The sequence below is a fragment of the Cherax quadricarinatus genome, chromosome 78 (assembly GCF_038502225.1).
Source record: "Cherax quadricarinatus isolate ZL_2023a chromosome 78, ASM3850222v1, whole genome shotgun sequence".
NCBI classification, from domain to species: Eukaryota; Metazoa; Arthropoda; class Malacostraca; order Decapoda; family Parastacidae; genus Cherax; species Cherax quadricarinatus.
The window spans coordinates 6,048,208-6,071,663 of record NC_091369.1 but is presented as its reverse complement, the minus strand read 5'-3'; the positions used below and the strand labels follow the sequence as shown (position 1 = coordinate 6,071,663).

The following is a 23,456-nucleotide window of genomic DNA, read 5'->3' as shown; positions in this document are numbered from 1 at the left end:
TAACTCTACCATACACTTTACCAGGTACACTCAACAGACTTATCCCCCTATAATTTTTGCACTCTCTTTTATCCCCTTTGCCTTTATACAAAGGAACTATGCATGCTCTCTGCCAATCCCTAGGTACCTTACCCTCTTCCATACATTTATTAAATAATTGCACCAACCACTCCAAAACTATATCCCCACCTGCTTTTAACATTTCTATCTTTATCCCATCAATCCCGGCTGCCTTACCCCCTTTCATTTTACCTACTGCCTCACGAACTTCCCCCACACTCACAACTGGCTCTTCCTCACTCCTACAAGATGTTATTCCTACTTTCAAATAAAGTGTTTATAAATACAGTAATACATGTATAGTTAAAAAAAAACAGAGAAAAACATTAAAAAAGTTTGACTTGGGTATTATTCATCACTGTAGTCATGTATTTTATTGTGGCACCTTGCCACTCTACCTCAGTATACACCTAATGCAGGGAAAGACTTCACTGGGACAAACTAATTCTTACACAAAAATCACTAGGATACTCTTTGGTTTAATTAGTTTAACAAATTGGCACTACGAATCCACCATATTACTGCTTTGAACTAAACGTTGGTCCCTTGATATATGGTGTAAGATCACTCATTATTGTGTATATTTATGCATTGAGTAAGATCATATATTAATGTGTATATGTCTATGATATATGTATATGAATAAACGTTATATATATAATTTCTTTTTCTTTTCAACACACCAGTCGTATATCACTGAGATCATACGTTAATGTATATACAATACAAGAAGCTGACAAGTATTGTTTCAATGAAATATTAATCCATATTATTATGTTTACAAACTGTGCCAAACCTGTACTGGTAATTTTTTCTTTTTTTTTAACAAACTGCCCATATCCCACCGATACAGGGCGATCTAAAAAGAAAAACTAAAGTTTCTTTTTTTAAATTTAGTAATGCATACAGCCCCTTGCTCCTGGCATTTTAGTCGCCTCTTACGACATGCATGGCTTACGGAGAAAGAATTCTGTTCCGCTTCCCCATGGAGAACAGGTCATATAGAACTATATATTAATGTGAAGAGTACCTTCACACATATATTATTCCATTTTTTTTTTTACTAGGATAATACCACTATCATGCATAAAAATTACCAAACTTCTTAACATTATAGACTAGACCCCCAGCAAGGGCAAGTTGGTCTCTCTCTGTAAGGAACAAAATGAGATGTACTCTCACAGTGTAAGGAACAAAAGTTGTACTCTCACTGTAAAAGGAACAAAAGTTGTACTCTCACTGTAAGGATCAAAAGTTGTTCTCTTACAGTGTAAGGAACAAAAGTTGTACTCCCACTGTATAAGGAACAAAAGTTGTAATCTCACTGTGCGAGGATCAAAAGTTGTTCTCTTACAGTGTAAGGAACAAAAGTTGTTCTCTCACATTGTTAGGAACAAAACAAGCTGTCCTCATACAGTGTATGGCCAGAATAAGCTGTTCTCTCAGTGTAAGGGCCAGAATAAATTGTTCTCTCACAGTTTAAGGAGCAGAACAAGGTGTTCTCTCTCAGCACACAGACTAGAACAAGTTATTTTTGCTCTCAGGACCAAAACAGATTGAAGAGTCAAACTCTTCCTGTGTCTGGAATCACTACCACAAACAAAAATAGAGAGCTGCTAACCAATTGTACTCCATGAACTGAATGACATGGAAAAATGGTTAAAATTTCAGTCTGTTTTGTATTATTTTAGACATGTAACTGAAATACAGGCAAGGACTGAAACAGAAAATCAGTTGGAGTAAGAAGTATTCTGAACATTACGATCCATTTTGGCTGACCCACTGTAAAAATCTAAGGGAAAATTTCAAGGAATAATTTCAAAGACTAAACATTAGATTACAAATAAAAAACGGCCACATTTATATCCATGTACCAACATAAAGCTCTTTGATTCTCTGAGTTTTCAGTGCTTGACTGTACAGTAATTAAATTTATTTTACAACTCAAGTTAAGGAGAAATAATTAACAGTTCTGGAGCTCCCATTATTTGTTACAGAAACATATGAAATAGATTTTGCAAATTTTAGCAAACTGCATCAAGTAGCATTTGCAGTTACTGTACTGTACTTTAATAGCAAACTATTAAGATAATGTAATGTCTAAATAATAAATATATGATCAAAGAGAGTGCTAAACCCATATAGGTCATACAGAGCTCCATAATACTTAAAGTTTTGGTTGTAATGCTGTTGTAGAGGTTTGTTGCAACACTTGGGTAATGGAAGCAATTTTCTGCTGGTCTGGTGTCAATACTGTCTGGTCGTTAATTCTGAAAAAGAAAAAATATATGCATTCAGTTTTCTGATAATATTATGGTATGAGAAATCCATCAGGTTTTGAAGGAAAAGTAAGGCATTAATTTATATAAAAAATTAAATAAAAAAATTGCTCTGATATAAAATTATGAACAATATTTTGAGAACTTAGGTTAAAGATTAGCCCACCTCTCTTCAATATATTAGGCCCTTTCTTGTGCATGTGCTGTACTTTATCAAGACTGATGGACTGAGCACATCATCTCTAGTCTGAGGAGCTGATTACCTCACACTCCTGTGGGCTTTGCCCACCTGAAATGTTCTCCAAGTTTGTTTTATATCTCCTATGGAGTTATTAAATCTAGTGGAATAGTAGGCTTGTTTAGATCTTTTGATAATACAGGTGGGCCCTGTAAATACAGCAGGTTAGGTTCCGAGCTACTGCTGTAAAGTGAAAATTGCTGTAAAGTGAAACATAGCCGTTTATCACTTTTCAATGCATGTAAAAGCCTGATTACATGTTTACACTATCATATATTAAGTGAGCAATAGAACTAGGCCTAAAATATGCATATACAGTATACACATTACTTACCTTAAAATATTTTCATCCTTGGCTTATGGTGAGAGGTGAATATATTTATTGTAGGAAATCTGAGTAAATGAAGAATGGGTATAATGAAAAACTGCTGCATTAGCAAAACACCATAAAGCGAAGTGCTGTAAAGCGGGGTCTTCCTATACTAGAGATGGATGCAGTGTCTTTCTGCTGTTTCCTTCAGAAATAAGGCCTAGTCTGTATCTGTTCTCATTATTATGTTTCTTTTCGACTGATCTAAGCAAGCTTTTTGTGAGCTGTGGGCTATTTTACCATTTTTTGTTGTCAGTTGTTTCATCTTTGTTCGCAGTGTATATCACAGTGATGTTCTGTAATATTAAGGAATGTCTCTACTCCAACGTTCACATTCTGATTATTATTTAACTCCCTTTCCAAATGTGTATGCTTCATGGCATCATATAATTTATTAATCAAAGCATCATTACGGAAACTAAAAGTAACTAATTTAGTTTTAAGTGACTCTTTCTAATGCTTGTTGCTAGAAAAGTTGGGCAGTAGTCCATTGTTTTATCTGTGATTATACTTGCACCTTGGAATGCTGCTTCAATGGTCCAGATGTGAGCAAGGACAGATGCAGATGTTACAGTAATTCTAGCAAGTTAAGTGACTGATGGTACTGCAAGCACTAATACATAGTCTATGAAACTTGACATTTGGGGGTTACCTGAATTTATCTGGCAGAGGTTTATGCTAAAATCATCAGCAATTATAGGATGATTTTAATAGGTTTGTTGCCTGTTATATCATATTTCTAAGATATCACTGAAGTATTGTGTATTTGTGTGAAATATTCTGCAAATTTCACCAAATGTTATTGAATCAGTATTACTGAATTTAAATTCAGCAAATATATGTTTACTGTATGCGTTTATGACATTCATACAAAAGAAGTCAATAGCATAGTAAACAGCTAATCCACCTCCTTTCTTGTTTGGTCTCCAGTTATTGACAGCTGTGTGCCCCGGTATGCTGAATACATTAGTGACATCACATTTTAGCTGTCTCTTTATTTTTCATGTCTTATCTAGCTACCCTGCATTGAAAGTGTGAGTGTATCCACCTAGTTGTAGTTGCAAGGGTCAAATCTTGGCTCCTGGCCCCACCTCTCAACTACCCAAGAACAGTGACACGCTATTCTTGACCACATGTATCCTATCATATCTACTATTAAAACTGTCTTAAAAATATCTTACCCTTTTCTTTTAGTAACAGCTCCTATCCTAATGACTGCTCTTACTGCATGACGGACTGTATCCAAGGAGAGTGCTGAGTACAGTGTAGTCTTGCAAAGTGATCTTTCAATGGATTGCTGAACAGCAACAACTAATGCTCCATTATCTAGCCACTCCTGGGATGCCTGCAAATTAAGAAGGGTTAAACTATTATTATTTTTGTATGGCACAAGGATGCATTTGCATTAATTAAATGAAATAACGGCAGCTTCACCATCTCCGAAGTCTTATCAAGAATCCTCCTGAAAACAGTAAACCCTGCCATCACATAGTCTCTCCTGTTATACTACACAAAGCACATTACAGAGAGTGAACACTGAAACAACCTGCCTCTTTCCAGTCTATATTTGTCCAACCTATTTTTATGTTACCCATGTAATAGCTTTTATATCTTTTTACTCATGTACGAATTAATTGCTCTACCACATTGTATTATTTTTGTCACTACTACTACTACTACTACCACTAGTGAACATCGAAATGGTACCTCACTAGTATTGCACCTCACTCTGAGCCTTTATATACCCTCTGTGTCCATGTATTGTTTGTAATGGCTTGATAAAGCTCCTGAAGAGCGAAACGTTGCCACAATAAAATGTCACATTAATTGCACTTGTGTCCTTTTACTTTACATGTTATCAGGTTCATATATGCATATGAAAATGAAAAAGGCCATGTTTCATTTTGCAGCAGTAGTCTGGAACATAACAGAGCCCTCCAGTATTTATAAAGTCCTTTAATTCTAATCTTTTTAAGACGACTTTATCTACATTTGTATATAAGAGCTTTATGAATATGTCTGTTTCCTTCTTTTCCTACATACTGAGGTGTATATATACCCACAGGGATTGAGTAATCAAATTAAAATTGACAAACCTTGACAAAGTAAACATTAACAATTAATTCATATAAACTATGAAGTATATAAATCACAATACCATGGCTGGAATTGCATGGTACTGTATTTAGAGGTAATCAAAAAATTTAAGATTTATCTCCAATATGTGGGTTAACTGTGAATACAAACCATGGTCTGAGCAGCACATGAATAAGTCAGGGTGAAAGGTTTGAGCAATGCCAGCAAGAGCGTTATCAAGCTGTTGGCCTGATGCATCATCTGAGCACACCCTTGGATGACACTCACTTCTCCACTCCATGTTAGCACAGACAACCCTTCCATAAAATCCTGAAATAATTGTGACTATGAGGATTATGTATTTCCTATTTATAATCAAATTTCAAATTTAGTAATTAAGATAATATGAGTGAATGGATTCAGGGAAATGGTTAGCCTGAATTATGATGTCTTCACACTTCTGGCATGAGAGGTAATGAATGAGTGATGTGTTTCCTTGTGGGGTCAACCTACCTCGGTGATAGATGGCTGGTGTCTTAAAAAAATACAATAGTCCAAGATAATGATAATAAATACTGATAGTGTTTCTCTGCACAAATTTGTATAGGATGAATGCAATTTTGGAAAAATTGCAAACTGTATGGTGCAGTGTTTCTGTAAAGCCCATACTGCACAATATTTTTACTGAGATTAAACTTAAAAATTTAAAACAAAAAAATGAACAAGAGATAGTATGCCCAACAGACAAAAGGCAAGCACCCCCATAAGTGATAGTTCCAAAGACACCACCACCCCCAGCCCTCCACCAGTGAGGAAAAACTGAGGCCCAAAGCATGGAGACCTTACACAAGAAGCCCCTGGCAAACTGAGGCAACAACAAAGGAGTTGGGATGAGGCTACTCAGGCTGAAGAAAGCAAAAATGCAGAAGTGAGAGACATCCACAGAGCAACTGAAAAGGTGCAACAAGAAGTCAGGGGTGCCCCTGCAATGCCAATAAGAAGCCCAAAGAAGAACCTGAGACTGAATCAGGATGCCAAGGATAAGAAACTCTATGAAAACGGAACAAAGAAGCCAGAGGAGATTCCAACAAACCAGTAGCCGACCAAGGCCATCAGCAGATGTATGATGTAATAAAGCATTGACAAGATCTCCACAAGACAACCAAAAACAAAAAGAGAGAAGCTTTAATTGCCTAAGATAGGCTCTCAGAACTTATTTTTAAGATTCCAGTCCAGGAAACAATGTATTGTAGTTGTTTATAGCTTCTGTGGTTGTCATCCATTTTTTTTACTGGCAATGAGGGTTGACTTAAAGAGGCTACTGTATCTTAGTTTTACGTGAAGCTAAGAAGGAACTCAAACTGCACACCAATCAGGCCAATCAGTTTCTTCCCACATGCTTAATAATTACAAATAGTTTTGCCTAAAATACTGTGAATAATTATGGATTTTACAGTGTACACAGTATGCATCTTTCCTCAAATTAATAACAGATGTAATGCATCTTGTGTAATAAGAAATACAGTATTTCATTATCAATGATGCTCATGCATATATTGTATATAACCATGTTTTATCAGATAAGGAAGTTTTAACATGAATATGCAAAAGTGATACCCTCAACCCATAGACCCAAGGTACAATCACAATAAACACTGAGAGAAGTCCATCTGAGCAGCCTATAATATAGTGGTGCTCTTTTCCTTCCAAATTCCTATTACAACTTTACATTGGTTGTTTTTATGATGCTATTTTTAATAGCCTTACTTCAATGTGACCAAACATAATGTTACAAAATACTTATGTTAAGAATAAAATCTGTGGAATATGTAATATACAATATATACTGTACATACTCTTCCTTCCATATTCTTCTCAAAGATGAAGTCGTATCCAAAGAATGAGCGAAGGAAAACAAATCTTGATTGCAGCAACTCTGTAAGTTAACAAAAAATGCGTAATGGTTGCATGTGTAAATAACTGATTAATACAGTCTATAAAAACAGCTTAACATTATCCCTGTCCTAGTCATTAAAAAACTGCTGCCCTTTGCATTAAAGCTGAGGAAGTTTAAGTTGCTAAGTGCAATACCTGATTATGTGTTAATTTCCAAAATGTATTCCAATTTATGCTTATGATCATTGAAAATCTATTAAATTTTGCATTAATAGTAATGAATTTTTGAGTCTCTTAATACAGCATCAGATTCAGTGTTAATTTCCAAGGTTTATTCCAATTTATATTTGTAAAATGCAGGCACTGTATTCCATTATTTAGTCTTTCCACAAAATGTATTATGTCATAAAATGGTATTCCTTGATGTCTCTTAAAACAAATTATTACAGGGACTGTGAAAACTGAATTGTCTCTTGAGCTGCAACATCCTCATCAACATCCATGTAAAGACCTGAGTTAGAATTGCACAAAGAGCATTTAAGTTTCAAAGCCAGACATCCAGCATTTAGGTGTGCTGAATTGTTTCCAAAGTATGCAGCTACATCAAATGCTATTCACTTGTAAAATTTTCTGAAAATTTTCTTTATAAAGGTCAGTAATGTAATTGATGTTTAAAATTGGTAATCATTACCTCTTTTTCCCAAATAAAAAAACTTACTATTAGATGTCTTAAGTTCCAATGATGAAAAAGAGAAACTAACCAAGGGAAGAGGCTTTAGTCTGGGCACCAAGTGATACCAGAGCATGTGCTACCAGGGCCGGTCTGATCAAGAGATGAAGTAGGTGGTTGATGTAATGCTGTAACATCAGGTGAGTTACAGCAAGCTCCACTGTTTTACTGCTCAAATTTATTTCTGAAAAGAAAGCATTTGAAGTTTAGAAAATGTGTCCATTTCTCGTTTCAATCAAAAGCAGGTATGGTAAGTACATACATAGTCTTACTCAAACACATTAGCCTGCAATGTCAAATACAGCCTCTCCTCACTTAACAACGGAGTTCCATTCCTAAGACCACATAGGTAAACAAATTCATCGCTAAGTGAGGAGCATACTATAATGGTAGTGGGTTTGTGTCAATTATCTTTGATATTGTTTTAATGTCACCTCTGCACCATTTAGAACATTTCTGGTACATTTTTAAAATGTTTATAGAGTAGTGTACTGTATATTGCAATAAACAGAATAGAGGAAATCATCTCTAATATACATTATGTAGGTATGAATACTGGTCAGAGAGCCTGTCATAAGTCCGAGGCATCAGTAAATGAGTACATCACTAAGTGAGGAGAGGCTGTACAGGAGAACCTCTGTATCTGTGGATTTGGTTTCTGAGGTTTCAGTTATCTGCAGTTTATGGTGGCCCAAAAATAAGCCTTAATTTAGCCACAAAGCACAAACCTAGTGATGGTGGCAGTTGTTCAGAGCTAAGAAAAGTTGTGAAGTGCTTCCCATCAGTGAAAAAGTGATAATTCTCCACTTATTGTGCATAATTTATCAGTTGAACTTTATCATAAATATGTATGTAAACAAAAAATGACATACATATATAGGGTTCGTTAATATCCGCAGGTTCAGGTATCCATGGTAGGTCTTGGAACATATACCCTGCAGATACGGGGGACTACTGTAATAATAATAACAGGCAATAACTTTAACACTTTAACATTCAATAGTAATTATACATTAATTTCCCTTTAAATCTTCTCTTCTTTCACAAATGAATAACTTGGAAGTGCATAAAGTGCATCCCTTGCTTGTCATCTGATACACATAACTGATTTGTTTAAATGCTCTTAACAGCAATGTACTGTACTTACATATTTAATTAGTCAATATATTTTTTTTATCCACTTACCTTGCTAGTTAACTAAATTTTGCATTTTCCTTTATATGTTCTTATACATTTGTAGTTTACATTATACATTGGTCTGTTATACTATTTAGTAATTAACACTCATTGAAAATGTGTCTGGCTCACACCAAAAAAGGCCCCGGCTCAAATCCTGGGTGAAGTGAAATGTATGGACAAGTTTGCTTACACCTGCTACTCTTGTTCACCTAGCAGTAAACATCTTAGGGAAGATGATCTGTGGACCTCACTGGAAATAAACCACAAACATGCAATACCCTCACCATTCCTTCCTCCCACCATATGCCAACTGCCTAGTCACTGTTATCAGCGAGAGAATGGATAGTAAAAATGTGCTGTGTCAGATATAATAGGAAATAGTGGGAATGAATAGCAGTGGAAGTGAGGGAATGGGAGGAAGGGAAAGAAAGAGGAAGGAGAGAGAGAGAGACTCATATAAGTAATTTTTTTTTTTTTCAACAAGTCAGCCGTCTCCCACCGAGGCAGGGTGACCCAAAAAAGAAAATACTTTCATCATCATTCAACACTTTCACCACACTCACACATTATCACTGTTTTTGCAGAGGTACTCAGAAATACAACAGTTTAGAAGCATACACATATAAAGATACACAACATATCCCTCCAAACTGCCAATATCCCAAACCCCTCCTTTAAAGTGCAGGCATTGTACTTCCCATTTCCAGGACTCAAGTCTGACTATATGAAAATAACCGGTTTCCCTGAATCCCTTCACTAAATATTACCCTGCTCACACTCCAACAGATCGTCAGGTCCCAAGTACCATTCGTCTCCATTCACTCCTATCTAACACGCTCACGCACGCTTGCTGGAAGTAATATACGTTTTTAATTGCACTTTTAAGGAGTAAATGAATTTAGATACTGAATATTATAGCTAAGGAGCACTTCTCCAGTTATAAATGTCCATGAAAAAACAGATTCCAAATTCTTAACACCAACTAATAAATGATTATCTGGAATGTATTAATGTAGTAAGCGGAGGACATTTTTTTTTTTTTTCCAACAAGTCGGCCGTCTCCCACCGAGGCAGGGTGACCCAAAAAAGAAAGAAAATCCCCAAAAAGAAAATACTTTCATCATCATTCAACACTTTCACCACACTCACACATTATCACTGTTTTTGCAGAGGTGCTCAGAATACAACAGTTTAGAAGCATACACATATAAAGATACACAACATATCCCTCCAAACATACTGTGCTATATTAGTATTATAGATACCTTACTCCCAAGCTGTTCACAGTCCTCTCTGTTTTAGAGCTTTAAAAAACAACTATAATGACTGAATAATATAGTGGACAGACATCATTATGTTAGAAAAAAGATAAAACAAATAATATGTTGTAAATATTGTAAAGTACACAAATGCTCATACTTTTATCTTTGCTTAGTACGGTTTGTTGGTCAGGCTGATGAACTTGTTGTATATAGACTACTCCATCTTCACCAAGTCTCGCTACATGAGAGTGAACCTCAAGGCTGCATATAATATCTTCCTCCACACTCCCTGCAGAATACCTTAGGTATTAACCTACTAATTTAGTATGAGAATTTTAGATATAGATCTCAAGATATATTTATTACTTCAACCAAAAATTATACTCAAGGTTCTTTCATAAATTACATCAAATGCAGGTTTATACATTGACTTTTGAAGCATCTACTAAAACTATGGGTCAATTTATATAATGAATATAAATTATTGAACACTAAATTAAGCTGTACCCTTCATTAGTAGTATATAACCCTTAATGCATACCTTGGCGAGCAATATTTCCACCAATCTTCTCTAATATAGTTATAAGCCAGGAGACTTCTTGTAAAAGCACCTTAAATGGAAGTGACCAGCATTGTGCCCAGAGAGTGCATATAAGGTGTACACACACCACACTCCACACACTCACCACACCACCTAGCTGGATCTTTCTTAACATGTGACAGCCGAGAGCTTCACATGCACACAGCTGCAAGAGAAGGTAAAGACCAGACTTTTAATCCATCCCCACACCCAAGACCAAATTAATGGGTGGGCCAGCAGGCAGCTGCCTGAGGTGCTCATCTATAAGGGAAGCCAAAAACACAGACACTATGTTTTGCCAACATGAAAGTAAAATTCTGCGAATATCTGCGTATAACTTTTGATTCCTTAAAGCTTAACTACTAATGGCCTACTGTTGACTGGAAGCCTTACTGATAACATAAACAGTCAATTAACACTTTTTTATCTATGTATTATATACTGTATTCTTAGAATAAAGCAAGCTAGAGAAAAGAAAATGTTACTAAGAAAATCAGTGATTAAAAGGGCCTGGTATATGGAACATAACAGATGATTAAAAAAAAAAAGTCTCTCTCTAATTTTTAGGATAGTGTAAGTTGTTACTTGTGTTTATAGTAAGGGATCTTGTCAATTCCATCAAGCTGTTTGTGATGGCAAAAACAGTGAAATGACTGATAAATTGTACAACTCCATGTGCAGTTAAGTTTAAATGTTAATGTTATGTTCAGTGTATGAAAATCAAGTAAAAGGCCTAATAGATAATCAATTGTATCTGTCTCTTCTATAGAGGGGGTGAGAAATATTTTAAAGAATATCACTCTATATAATGCTATATTTCATAAGACACTGATTTTTAGGAACATAATAAGTATGTTATATACTTTGAAATTAAGATTATGTACTAGATGACCTAATCTTTTAATATACTCAAATTAGATAATAATGTTATGCTCACCTCATTCTTAGTTAAAGGTGCTAAATGGGAAGGTATAGATGCACTCAGATGTCTGTCAACACGAGGACCAAGAAAACCTCGTACTGATACAGGCTCACCCACATTAACATATATATTGCCATATTTTTCTTTTAAGATCCTTGTTGCCTTCAGAAGACCCTGTAATTTTTAACATGTATATTTTAACTTAAAACAGACTTCCTTCCTGATGTAAAGTCAACAATACAGGACAAAATAAAAACCATTACACAAACAAAATAAAATTCTTTTAAAATGATAAAGGTAATTAATTTATGTATGAGTTTTATAAGGATTTTGGCCTGACATAAAGTTACACTATGCTGAGGCTTGGTATGTACTGTAACTGACAAGTGGCATAAAACAAAGTCCCCCTGAGAATATATCAAACTCAAATAAATGAAAAATGAGGTCAACCCAGTATTAAGAGAAAGGCAACTCTAGGCATATTGGCTACCTGGAGAGTAAAACACAGGTTGAGTCAGTCAGTTGTGAGGGCCAGACTGAGATGCTGTAGTGCATTAATAATGCTATGCTAAATTAAACTTTGTACTGTAGATTTATGTATGCTGTTCAGCCCCTGACTGCCTTTACCCCCCTCCTCCCTCTCTCTCTCTCTAACTCTCCTATGTCTCCTCTTTCTCTGCTCCTCCCTTCTCCAACCATCCCTTCCTTCTCCAACCATCGCTTCCTTCTCCAACCATTCTCCTTCTACACATCCCTCCTATCCTTCCTTCTTCCATCTCTCTCATGCTCCTCTCTCCTCTTCTTTCCTTGCTGGTTCCCAAGCAAGACAGAGAAGGGTATATAAATTTAGGGTAGAGAAAAGGAGAGGCAGGGGTCATTCCAGGAAAGGTTGGAGGGAGAAGGTAAAGGGAGTGCTAGAGTTTGAACAGGCCTGTGTGAGTGTGTTAACTGAGTGATGGCAAATGGTTGTCATGATTGATGTGTTGTTGGAATGTAAGCAAGGTAACATCAATGAAAGGATTCAGGAAAACCAGCTAACCAGACAGGTGAGCCTGGAAGTGAGAATTACAGTGCCTATACTCTGAAGGAGGAGTGGGAATGTTGCAAGTCAGAGGCCCATCTGAAATGTGAGGACAGCACACTTCTGATAAAACAGAGATTGCATGAATGGCGGTGAATGGGTTTCCTCCTTTTTGGGGGTCATCCTGCCTTGGTGGGAGATGGCCAACATGTTGAAAAAAAAAATAATAAAAAATTATCTACTCACTGAAGTTGATTCACGAGGCTTTGGTACTCCAAGAAGTTCATATGCATAAAGTTTTTCTTCTAAAGTTCGTTCATAGGATATACTTATGGGCACCACTGCTAAATCTGGTACTCTGCCCCGCAGCCAACACTCCGCTACACAACCAAGAAGCCCTGCCAAAATATACATATATTGTTATTCTATCAGCTTCCAAGATGAAGATATAATAAACAATAAAACTTAACAAAAAAATACAAGGTAACTCTAATATCATTTAATTTTGTGGTACTATATTTATCTGCAGTTCAGTGGAAGTGCAGGAAGGTATGCATTCATGCATGTGTGTGTGCATGCTTGCGTGTACATGTGTGAGCATATTTTTTTTTTTTAACATGTAGGCCATCTCCCACTGAGGTAGGGTGACCCAAAAAAGAAAGAAACACTTTCACCATCATTCAACAATTTCATCATCATTCAAGCATAATCACTGTAATCACAGAATCCTTGTAATCACAAAATAATTAATCTAAACATCTGTAATATTGGCAGTTGGGAGGGATATGTTGTGTATCTTTATACGTATATGCTTCTAAACTGTTGTATTCTGAGCACCTCTGCAAAAGCAGTGATAATGTGTGAGTGTGGTGAAAGTGTTGAATGATGATGAATGTATTTTCTTTTTGGGGATTTTCTTTCTTTTTTGGGTCACTCTGCCTCGGTGGGAGACGGCCGACTTGTTGAAAAAAAAAAAAAAAAATGTAATTTTATTGAATTTTAATTTCATGGTGTAGAATGCCATTTTAAAAATTTCTTCTGAGGCACACAAAATAACACACATTGTTTATAATCTAAAAGCTCCAACTAACATAAAAAATTTAACAACACTGCACGAGTTACCAATCTTAGGAGGCAATGATTTGCCACTTCGACTTCTTGTTCCTTCTAAGAAAAATTCCATTGGAGAACCAGTGCACTCCACAAGAGTCTGAACATATTCCTGTGAAATAAAACAAAGCAAATGGAGTTATTTTGATGCACTTTATGCACTGTTTTTTTTATTTTACATTGATAAAAGTTATCTTACCTTAGTTCATTTCAGAGTCCAGCTGAATCTAGGGAAAGCTACAGCTTCTCCGGAATGCCACTCGCAACATTTGCCTAATACAAGTACCTATTTACTGCTAGGTGAGCTGGGACATCAGGTATAAGGAAACAGGTCCAATGTGTCAGCCCACCCCAAGATCTAATCTAGATTACTTGGTTGTAAACTCAAGATGTTACCACTCAGCCAAGAACTTTTACATTAACATTATATGCACAATTTGCAACCCTGGATTTCTCAATATGTAGAATTTCTACAGAAATGACATTTGATTCACAATACGTGCAGTAGTACTACTTAACCTAAATCTTTTATAAATGCCTTCTCTGATAGTTATTTTTAAATTAGTTTTACAAAGAATTTGCAAAAACAAACAACTTGTATGAAATTGTATAGTGCAACATTCATTATAAAATGAGTCAAGAGGTCACATAAACTGTATCCAGGAACTCTCACCTGAAACACGGCCCAGTAGAGGGTATTATCCATAAATGAGCGACGAATATAAAAAGCTCCAGAGCCCCTCAACTTCTCTCCAACTATAGCCATACCCATGAAGTCTGCAATGTAAGTTATGACCTACAGATGCAATAACTGATCACTGACTTTTAATTATTCTTCTAATACAAATTTACTGATAACAAGTCACCCCTGGCTTAATGACCTAGACAGGGACCACCAGTGTTATAACCCAAGACATGGACCAGAACAAAAATATTCAATATCTCTTCATCATTTTTTGAAGGGAGGGAAAGAGAGGAATGCAATTCATAAGTATACACTGTACTCACAACACATTGGCTTCTCTCTCTCTCAATACCTTCCTCACTATTTCCCATTCCCTTTTTTTCTCTCCCATTTCCTCCATCTCTTCCAGCTGAGAGATGAGCTACATACAGCCAATACACAAAAAACCCCTCATAGGAAAAAGAAACTCGTGACAATGTTTTGTTCCGACTTGGACCGAAACGTCTTTATAGGTTTCTTTTTCTTATGTGCGGGATGCAGTGGTACCCTGAGTTTTATACAGCTCCCACTCGAACAATTATGTAAGTGCATTATTGTAAGTGCTTTTGTAAGTTTGGGGGTCTGAATTGGACTAATCTAATTTACATTATTCCTTATGGGAACAAATTTGTTTGGTAACGGCACTCGAACAGCCTTCTGGAACGAATTATGGCCGAAACTCGGCATAGCTCTGTATTTGTGTATTGTTCCAGTCACAGTATTGTGCCTATTTATTCTTTACAGCCAGTAATTTTCTGTAGCAAAGTCTTTTATTTGCAATTACTTATTAAAGACAGTTGCAGATATAATTCACATTATATTAACAGCTGCTAATAAAGCCACGAGACAGCAAAAATTAGAGGCAATGAGAAAAACACTCCCTGGTGTGTGATTCAAATGTCTGAAAACACTGATGTTGTTGACTTCAGCTGCATCACATTAAGGAATCAATTAATGCCACATTATAATACGTACTCTCTTTATGATGGTGAATATTTCCCTTCTTTGGGTCACACCGTAACTTTTTTACTGATGTGATAAAAAAATATTAATAACAAACAAAATAACACATATCTGAATTCTTCTTTCAACAAACCAGCCATATCCCACCAAGGCAGGGTAGCCCAAAAAAGAAAAACGAAAGTTTCTCTTTTTAGATTTAGTAATGTACACAGGAGAAGAGGTTACCAGCCCCTTGCACCCGGCATTTTAGTTGCCTCTTATGACATGGATGGCTTAGAGGAAGAATTCTGTTCCACTTCCACTTTTATTTGCTAAGACAGGGAGGTGAGAGGGAGGGAGTTAAGAGACTCATGTTTAACCATGCTACTACTGCTAGCTTTAGCCTCAGTATAAATGTGATAGCTAGCAATTTCACTCTTCACCACACAATTTAAAAGTTTAAAAATTGTTTGTGAATATAACAATAAAAACCACTCTACACACATTTTAATTACATATCAAACTTGTATTTATTTGTAGTATTTGCTAGGTTAGTCCTTATCTGATTGAAGATGATCAAAAAATGTGGATTTTTATATTACAACTTATCAGAGGAATGCTCATAGTCATTTTTTTCAAATATTTTCTGAATTAAATATGTATACCAATGTAGGGAATGAAAATACTGACGACGATACATTCTATCCAGCTAGCAGCAGGTATATTTATAACACATTTACTAATCAGTTGTGGTATTTGTGTTTGTACTATTTTGACATATCTGTGAGACTGACTATAATTTTTATTTTATTTATTATCACACTGGCCAATTCCCACCAAGGCAGGGTGGCCCAAAAAAGAAAAACTTTCACCATCATTCACTCCATCACTGTCTTGCCAGAAGGGTGCTTTACACTACAGTTTTTAAACTGCAACATTAACACCCCTCCTTCAGAGTGCAGGCACTGTACTTCCCATCTCCAGGACTCAAGTCCGGCCTGCCGGTTTCCCTGAACCCCTTCATAAATGTTACTTTGCTCACACTCCAACAGCACATCAAGTATTATAATTTAGGTTAATCATTATATAATGTGGACTTAACATTCCAGAAAATAAACGCTAACAGCAAAAACTTTAACAAAATAATCAACCAAATAATCAAACAATCAATACTCTACTCTATTAAGAAATTAGAAGACAGTTCTGTGTTTAAATAAAGTAAACTTCTTTTAAGGGAGCAAGGGGCTACTAACCCTTTCTCCTGTACAAATTACTAAATGTACAAAGAAGAAAAATTTCCATTTCTTCTTTTTAGGGTCGCCCTACCTCAGTGGAAGACAGCTGGTGTGTTAAAAAATAAATATTTTAACTTGTAATATGTTGAACATTATATTCTCAATAGCTATGAATAACTTACAGTTTATTAAACAATTAATGCCATAATTACTTGCCCATTCCAGCAGCAATCACAGGCAAGGGAAGGTCAAAGTGGTATGCGATGTACGACACAAGGAGAAAATCTGCATAGGACCGATGTGTTGGCAGCAGTATTACAGGGGTTTCAACTAGGGTACTGCGCAGCTGACATATATAAAAAATAACAGAAAGGTAATGAAAATAGAAAAGATTTATAATGAGTCATTAAATTTTAGATATTTTGCATTTAGAAAAATCCCATACAATATGTAATGGACAGGTGTGTGCTTTCAGTTATATCTGTTAATCTAAGTTACCTATAATTTTTTGGAAAAGTTATTGGTACAATACATTATTCATTTTAAGGAGATCATATATTTTTTTTAAATTTATGGTCCTTCACATTAGCCCTATTAAAGAAAGCAGAATTTTTCTCTAAATAAGATGTATATTATTCATACGAAATAAAGCAGGTTTTACATAAATATCTAAATCTGAATCAGAATGGTATGGCTTGATCACAGAAAAATTCAACTTCAAGCACAAACACTACAATATCTTTCTTACTGGCAGATTTCTTTTGACACATTGCTACTCACACTGCACTCTCTCCTTTTCTAATTTATATACTGTATTACTATTTTCTCCTTGTTAACCAATCCATATTTCTAATATTATTCTTCTCTCCATGCAAACATCTGGTAAGAATGCAAGCTGCTTTGTCAAATCTTCATAAGAATGGAAATAAAATAATGTATCTACAAAGATTTGACAAAGCAGCTTGCATTCCTACCAAATGTTTGCATATTTAGTAACAATAAGAAACACTGGTTTTACTAAGGCTCTAACCAAACATTACCACTACTGGTTAATAAGAACATAAGATTAGTAGAGCACTGCAGTAGGCCTAATGGCCCATGCTAGACAGGTCCAACTCACACTCACCTACAGCCACTAATGTACTTGTCCAGTCTATTTTGAAAACTACCCAAAGCTCTTACTTCAATAATACACTTGGAAGCTTGTTCCATTCATCCACAACTCTACTGCCAAACCAGTGCTCTCCTATATCCTTTCTATATATAAATTTATCTAATTTGAACCCACTGCTATGAGTCCTCTCTTGGTTAATTTTCAGTACTTTATTTACATATTCTCTTTATTCCAATTTTCCATCTAATTCTCCACCTTTGCAGAGTGCTATTCAGTGCCCTCAGCGTATCTTCATAGGAAAGTTTAGTTTTAGTAAGGCTTTTACCAGACATTACCATTTCTAGAAAAAAAAAAAAATGCAAAATACAAGGAACACTGCTCCTTTATTAGGTTGGGGATTTCCTGTACTGTGCAATAAATCCCATGGGATTATGGAGGCAATACATCAGTTGATTAGTGTTAACAAGAAAACAGTTAAGTACAAATTTTATAGCAAATCTTTAAAAGTTACCTTTTCAATCCCTTCCTCATTGATAAGCACTTTACTGTAGATTTTCTTCATGATCTTTGGAAGGATGAAGGCAAACTGCCGTATAATGGCAAGTTTTTGAGTGTGTGCCATCTGTTCCAAGATCCCTTCTGCTTCAGCCACAAGCATATCATGTGCCATTCCCTCATTCACAAGCTGTAAGTAAAAAATTATGCATGAGATAAAGAAAAAAAGAAATACAAATTAATTTATATACCTGTGATGGGTTTCATTGGTTCTACCTTCACAGGTCAGGCTCAGCCCAGGTTATCAAATATTGTATAAAATACAATATTGTACAAAATCTATACTGGAGATAAATATTTTTTTTATCACCAATAGTGTTTTTTTTTTTTGGCTGGAATAGAACATTTTTGTGCAGGAAAATGCATTCTGTTTTTTGTGTGGAAAAAAGTTTATATTTTTCGGGTAGAAAACTCCCATTATTTTTTTATTCTTTTTATGTAGAAAAACCCACATTAATTTCTGGTGTGGGAGGAGAGAGAGAACAAGAATGAGAGAGCAGTGAAGAGGGAGAAGAAGAAAGACAAAATAGGATTAGTGTGTTTATGAGAGGAAGAAAAGGAAAAAGAAAAACAAGAAAGGTGAAGAAAGAGAGGAGAGAAATAGGAAGGATAATGGTCAATATAAAACATACAACATTTAAGTAACGTCTCTTTCATCAATTTCTTAGGTAAACGAACACAGATGCAACTAATGTGACATTTTAGTGTGGCAACATTTCACTCTCCACATTAGTTGCATCACTGTCCATTTATCTAACATTTTCTCAGTAATTCTATCATATGACAACTTGCCCAACTGATGGTGTGTTTAACTCTGTCTGACTGCATTACTTTGCTCAACACTTCCTCACGTTCCATCTGCAGGCCATATTTATAATTTCCCTTCGAGTACCATTCCCGAGCTGCCCATCTGAGATCACTTGATTGTCTTCGCTCAGCCAACAGATCTATGTATTCTTGTTGTGGCTGCCCTCTTTTCCGAGGTGGTGACCCCGGAATGGCTGGTCTCATTGTTTGTTCCATCGTACAAGTCACTCTGTACTGAAATAAAACACTTGAGCTCAATCAAAGTTTCAGTTCATAAATTCAATAAGTACGCACTGTCACTTACTTGAATATTTTGTATAAACTTGCTCATACACACTTATTATTCAAACAAAATTAATCTCTTTTTATACTCCAAGGTTTAGTTAGATAATGTTTGTATGCTTAACTTAGGCTTAGCTGGCTAGTTTACTTCATTTGTCTTTACTTATTAAACTGATTATTGGTTAGGACATCAAAATTGTTTGCAAACCTTCCCTGACAAAATCATATAAGTTTATGGTAACAATATATTGCATAATAACATTTATCCCAATAATTACTCATTAATAAAATATGCTAGCTTTAATTATATAAGAAATGCTGAACATACTATGTTATTATAATTATGGGGAATCGCTAAGCCCATGGAAACTTTGGAAATGGGAAGTAATTAGGTTCGATTTGAGGGCTGAGTTGCTCGAATAACACCTTGTCAAGAAACTGGAGCACTAGAAAATATCATATGAGGAGGTTAAGTTTAATATCTTTATTATGCACCCCGTACCCATATTATGCACCCCGTACCCATATTATGCACCCCATACCCATACTATGCACCCCATACCCATATTATGCACCCCATACCCATATTATGCACCCCATACCCATATTATGCACCCCATACCCATATTATGCACCCTATACCCATATTATGCACCCCATATCCATCCTGTGGGCGACTTGATGTTACTGGAGGGCAGAACGAGGAAAGATTTGATAACAACGTACAAAATACTTTTATCATGAGCCTTCACCACCAACCTTGAGTGATGAATCAACTACAGCCTTAATTAAATTACATATATTAAATTAAATTTTGTATTTCTTTGCAGAGTCGACAATGTGTGATTTACATGTTATAAAATACTGTTAAGTAAAAATAAAGCAATAACATGTCTGAGCATTTCAGGAAGACAAATACAGTAGTATTTACACATTACTTAAAAGTAGACATAGGTTATGGAGAGGTGAATTTTAATTAATCATTATTTTACATTATTACAAAAGAGAAGTCGCTAAAATTTTATAATTAATAAGATTTATAGTAGAGAGGTAGCAAAAATAAATAAAGGTATTACAATCAGTACAATTTACAATATTACAACAGTACAATTTTAAGTGTGTATTAATGTTTTAGAATTATTTATTGGTCTTAATTGGGTTAGATTATTTATTTCAGCATGATACAATGTTTGCACAAAGGTGGATGTACAAATGTGGATGATTATAAGTAATGAGGAGTCTAAGATATTAACATAATGTGGACACATTATTACAGTATTTTAATGGTTGTGAGGATTACAAATATTAAGATTAAGATTATATTGCCTTCATACAAAAAAATCTATTAATAAATTATGTATGAGCTTCAATATGTCTTTCATGTATGATATGAGTCATTGATCAGTGATCTGTTAGTTGACAGTTTAGCAGACATTACTATTGTGGAAACAATAAAATTCAATAATTACTTATCACGAACAAGATCAGGCGGCGTCCGGTGTTGTTGGGGTGTTAAAGGTTATCAAAACTCAGCTTATTGAACCCTACTTCCCGGGAATCCCGATAAAGAAGGTTCCAAAATATTGGCGGAAATTTTAAAGGAAACCAACGTTCCTACTGAAAGAGAAACGAGAACAATAACTTTTTATGTAAGTCAGGTAAGTAAGTATATAAGTTAATTTAGGTACAGGTATACATAAGTACAATTATCATACATAGTGTATGTAACCTAGGATAACCCCCTAAAAATCAAAATGACTTATTTTCATTGAGCGCCCCTTGCCTAAGCACCATTAGAAGTCGAACAAAAATTTGAGTCTGACTTAGCATCGAAAGCCAAATCTTAGCCAAAGTTGCTATACTGCTATATCAGAAAGAAAATGTTTTAGAAGGCTGAGAAGAGGTTGTTGAGGAGGCTTGGATACTGGAGATGACTGGAGAACAATAGGAGTATTAAAAGGATATGTAAGTCTGGGGAGAGGAGGACACGGGAATAGGTTATGTTAAGAAAGGTTGGATTTATAAGCAACTGGTAGCACGGTTTTAGACAAGGTAAATCCTGTTTCACAAACCTGGTAGAGTTCTATGACAAAAAAACAAAAGTTAGGCAGGCGAGAAAGGAATGGATGGACTGTATTTTTGGACTGAGGGGACGTTAGATACAGTACTCGACAAGTGACTGGTACAAAAGTTAGAGGAGCAGATATGAATAACAAGGAAAGTACTACAGTTTATAAAGAAACAATTAACAGGAAGGAAACTGCAGCTATTTTCTGCAAACAGGACGAGTGAGGTTTCACAAGGATTAGTACTCGGTCCGCAACTGTCTCATATGTATGTAAACGACATGACAGAAGAAATCGAGTTAGAAGCATCCCTGTTCGCAGATGATTTAAAACTAATGAGAAGACAAACAGGAGCACACTAGGAAAGACTTCTAAAAGATTTGAACAAGCTGCAGGATTGGTCTGACAAGTGGATACGAGAATTTAACCCCAGGAAATGCAAAGTTTTGAAAATATGGAAAGGGAAAAGAAAACCAGAAGAGAGTACAGACACTGGGGATAGAGGCTGCAAACTTGTATGAAAGAGAGGGACCTAAGGATTAGATTTTTTTTAGATTTTGCCACCGAAGTGGCTAGTTTATTGTGCACCCCATATCCATCCTCTGGACGGTAGCGCAAGAGCATATGAATACACAAAAGGCCTAGGAACTAGGCCTCAAAAGGGCTAACAGGTGTATATATAGGTTTATATCTACATATCTACAGTTCACTTATCTGTTACAAGCAAATTTAGGAAATTTGCTTAGTATATCTGGTATCTTATTTTCATTAATAAGATATCTTGACATGTCACAAGTCTATCTCTGTATTCCTCAATAAGTGGACAATTAAGCATATAGTGTTCAAGACAGTGACTATATGCCTGATCACATAATTTGCATTTAGTTTGATCATCATCTGTGTCTCCCAAACCGCCAGAAGTACTTGTAGCCAAGCCTAAGCCTGGCCACTACAACATCAGTCAGTCTGTTCACATTGCAAGTTGCTTCATAAACATACTTATCTATGTTCATGTTATCATAGTGGGTTATAAATCTACTCAGGCTTCTAACTGCATTCTTATAACAACCATTTTCATTATTTACTTCTCTCCTAATATTATTCCTAATGCTAGACACAGATATGCCAAAGTTACATTCTACATTCTCCTTCTGGGTACTCTTCTTGGCTAACATGTCAACTTTATCATGAAGGAGTTATCCAATGTGTGATGGGATCCATAACAACTGTACATTAATTCCTTTGTCCCTGATTTTTCAGTATCTATACCTGGCTTCTCCAATGAACATGTTATTGGAATTATTATATGAGTCAAGAGCCTTCAGTGATGACATAGAATCTGTAATAATGATAGAGTCAAGCTCAGTGTCATAAGTTAGCTTTAGCGCCATTAGGATTACAAATAATTCAGTTAGTTGTGTAGACACCCCGTTGTTAATTCTTATGCCCAACTCAACAAATTTATTATCGTTCTTAAGTAGGGAGGTGACAACAAGAGCAGATGCAGCCCTGCCAGAAGACTCCTGTTTAGATCCATCAGTGTATATAACTTGTGATAACTTGTCATGATTGTGACCAGACCTACCTGGAGTTCATTACCTTTGTAAATTGTGAGTTCATTACCTTGTAAATTGTGAGTTCATTACCTTTGTAAATTGTGAGTTCATTACTTCTGTAACTTGCTCAGCTATCAAAACTTTGGAGTCCAGTCCCTGGACCAATTATGTACCTCTGTAATCTTTTGACTACCGCCCACAGGATGGGTATGGGGTGCATAATAAACATATTAAGCTAACTAACTGCCAGCTAGGCGAGAAATTTCTTCTTGAACATTTGCTTTAACAAGTGATTTAAGGAAGGGATTACTAGCAATGAGCTTCTTGGGAGGGACTTGCAGGTATGTGATATTATATAAACACATCTTCCATGGAGGGGTGAAATGCTCTTGTTGTCTACAGTGATACAATTCATGCAGGTTATAAAACTTAATGCAATTGCACGTTTTCAC

At 35.6% G+C, this 23,456-nt stretch overlaps 1 protein-coding gene across 2 annotated transcripts; it reads right to left on the bottom strand.

The window, feature by feature from the left end:
• Positions 1 to 809: 809 nt before the first annotated feature.
• Gnpat (dihydroxyacetone phosphate acyltransferase) lies at positions 810 to 20,931 on the bottom strand. Of its 2 annotated transcripts, none has more exons than XM_053795351.2 (15): positions 20,852 to 20,931; positions 19,086 to 19,334; positions 18,250 to 18,423; positions 16,841 to 16,970; positions 14,397 to 14,500; positions 13,736 to 13,835; positions 12,860 to 13,011; positions 11,608 to 11,766; positions 10,632 to 10,836; positions 10,248 to 10,379; positions 7,681 to 7,833; positions 6,880 to 6,959; positions 5,195 to 5,353; positions 4,129 to 4,292; positions 810 to 2,330 (listed from the first exon to the last, which is right to left on the bottom strand). In XM_053795351.2, exons 2-15 carry the CDS (start codon positions 19,314 to 19,316, stop codon positions 2,228 to 2,230), a joined length of 2,046 nt encoding a protein of 681 aa, XP_053651326.2. In that variant the 5' UTR covers positions 19,317 to 19,334; positions 20,852 to 20,931; the 3' UTR covers positions 810 to 2,227. The 2 variants fall into 2 exon arrangements, with proteins under 2 accessions (XP_053651326.2, XP_069957710.1); XM_070101609.1 differs by having other exon boundaries at positions 19,086 to 19,329; positions 20,852 to 20,894.
• Positions 20,932 to 23,456: the final 2,525 nt, after the last annotated feature.